This window comes from Chrysochloris asiatica, unplaced genomic scaffold (genome assembly GCF_000296735.1).
Source record: "Chrysochloris asiatica unplaced genomic scaffold, ChrAsi1.0 scaffold00005, whole genome shotgun sequence".
Classification (NCBI taxonomy): domain Eukaryota; kingdom Metazoa; phylum Chordata; class Mammalia; order Afrosoricida; family Chrysochloridae; genus Chrysochloris; species Chrysochloris asiatica.
In genome coordinates, this window is record NW_006408523.1 from 12,172,613 (window position 1) to 12,173,685 (window position 1,073).

A 1,073-nucleotide genomic window follows, 5' to 3' on the forward strand; every position below is an offset into this window, starting at 1 on the left:
TTTAAACTGACCTTGCAGTCCAGGTGCTGTATTCCACAGTGCCACACCAGGTCTCTTAGAATGAGGTATTTTAATTAATATTCTGTTTAATTCCAAATTACCAATTTCTTCCAAAAACTAAAATAAGATTAAAAAGATCATGTAAGCAATTTTCTATTTGATTTAGAAAGGATTTTAGGATGTTTTAGGTTTTGTCACATGAGGTTCCCGTGAATTGAAATGACTCGGTGACCCCTAACAAAATTATTAATCAACTTTTCTATGAATGGTACACTTACATAGTTGAGTGGATTCTGAATAAACAGAGTTTGTTGAAACTTTCTAGGGTTTTTTTAAAATCTTATTTTGTCCTAAGGTTGTTACAACTGTAAGTACAAGCCAAGGATACTGCCCAATAGATGGATATATTAAAGAAGATTCTTTTGTGGGAAAACTGCAACCTAAAGTGTATGTACATTTTAATGTATTCTGAAAAACTTAATTTTGATTTACTGATAAAATGTCATTCTTAACTCTGTGTTTAGAACCCATTGTTTATACAGTGCTCTTTAAGTTCATAATTTGTTTTAGCTGGCAAGGGAATGCAAACTCCTAAGGAAGCAGAATTAATTTGCCTTTGTTTAAATTGAGAAAGAGAATACAAAGATGATCACAACAAGATAAGACAAGCTGGGATTACATAACTAGCCAAAGTGAATGGTGTCTGATGAGCGGAAGATCTGGAGAGAAAAATAAGAACTTAGTTCTCTGTTTACCCTAAAGAGCACAAAGGAGGATTTTGGCAAGGGGTGACAAGAATATTCAACAGGAAAGCAATGACTGTGTTGTTAAGTGTCATTGAGTCAGTTCCAACTCATAGCAACCCTATACAGGGTTTCTGAGGAACACCTGATGAGTTTGAACCTCTTACCTTGCACTTGCAGTTCAAACCTACCTTGTGTTCCAGTGCTTATCCTACAGCAACACACCACACCAGGACTCCAGTAATCACTTTAGGATTGTTTTATTCCTTTTCCCATTCTTCCATAATAATTAGCAGAGAAAGATGAGGCTTTCTACTCCGTAAAGATTTA

At 35.0% G+C, this 1,073-nt stretch overlaps 1 protein-coding gene across 1 annotated transcript in view; it reads left to right on the top strand.

Annotated features, from left to right (window-relative positions):
• Nucleotides 1–1,073, top strand: part of RNF17 (ring finger protein 17) — a 132,881-nt gene that overhangs the window by 9,820 nt on the left and 121,988 nt on the right. The window contains exon 3 of the mRNA XM_006832058.1: nt 356–447. Within this exon, the coding sequence (XP_006832121.1) occupies nt 356–447 (92 nt within the window). The remainder of the gene's footprint in view (nt 1–355; nt 448–1,073) is intronic.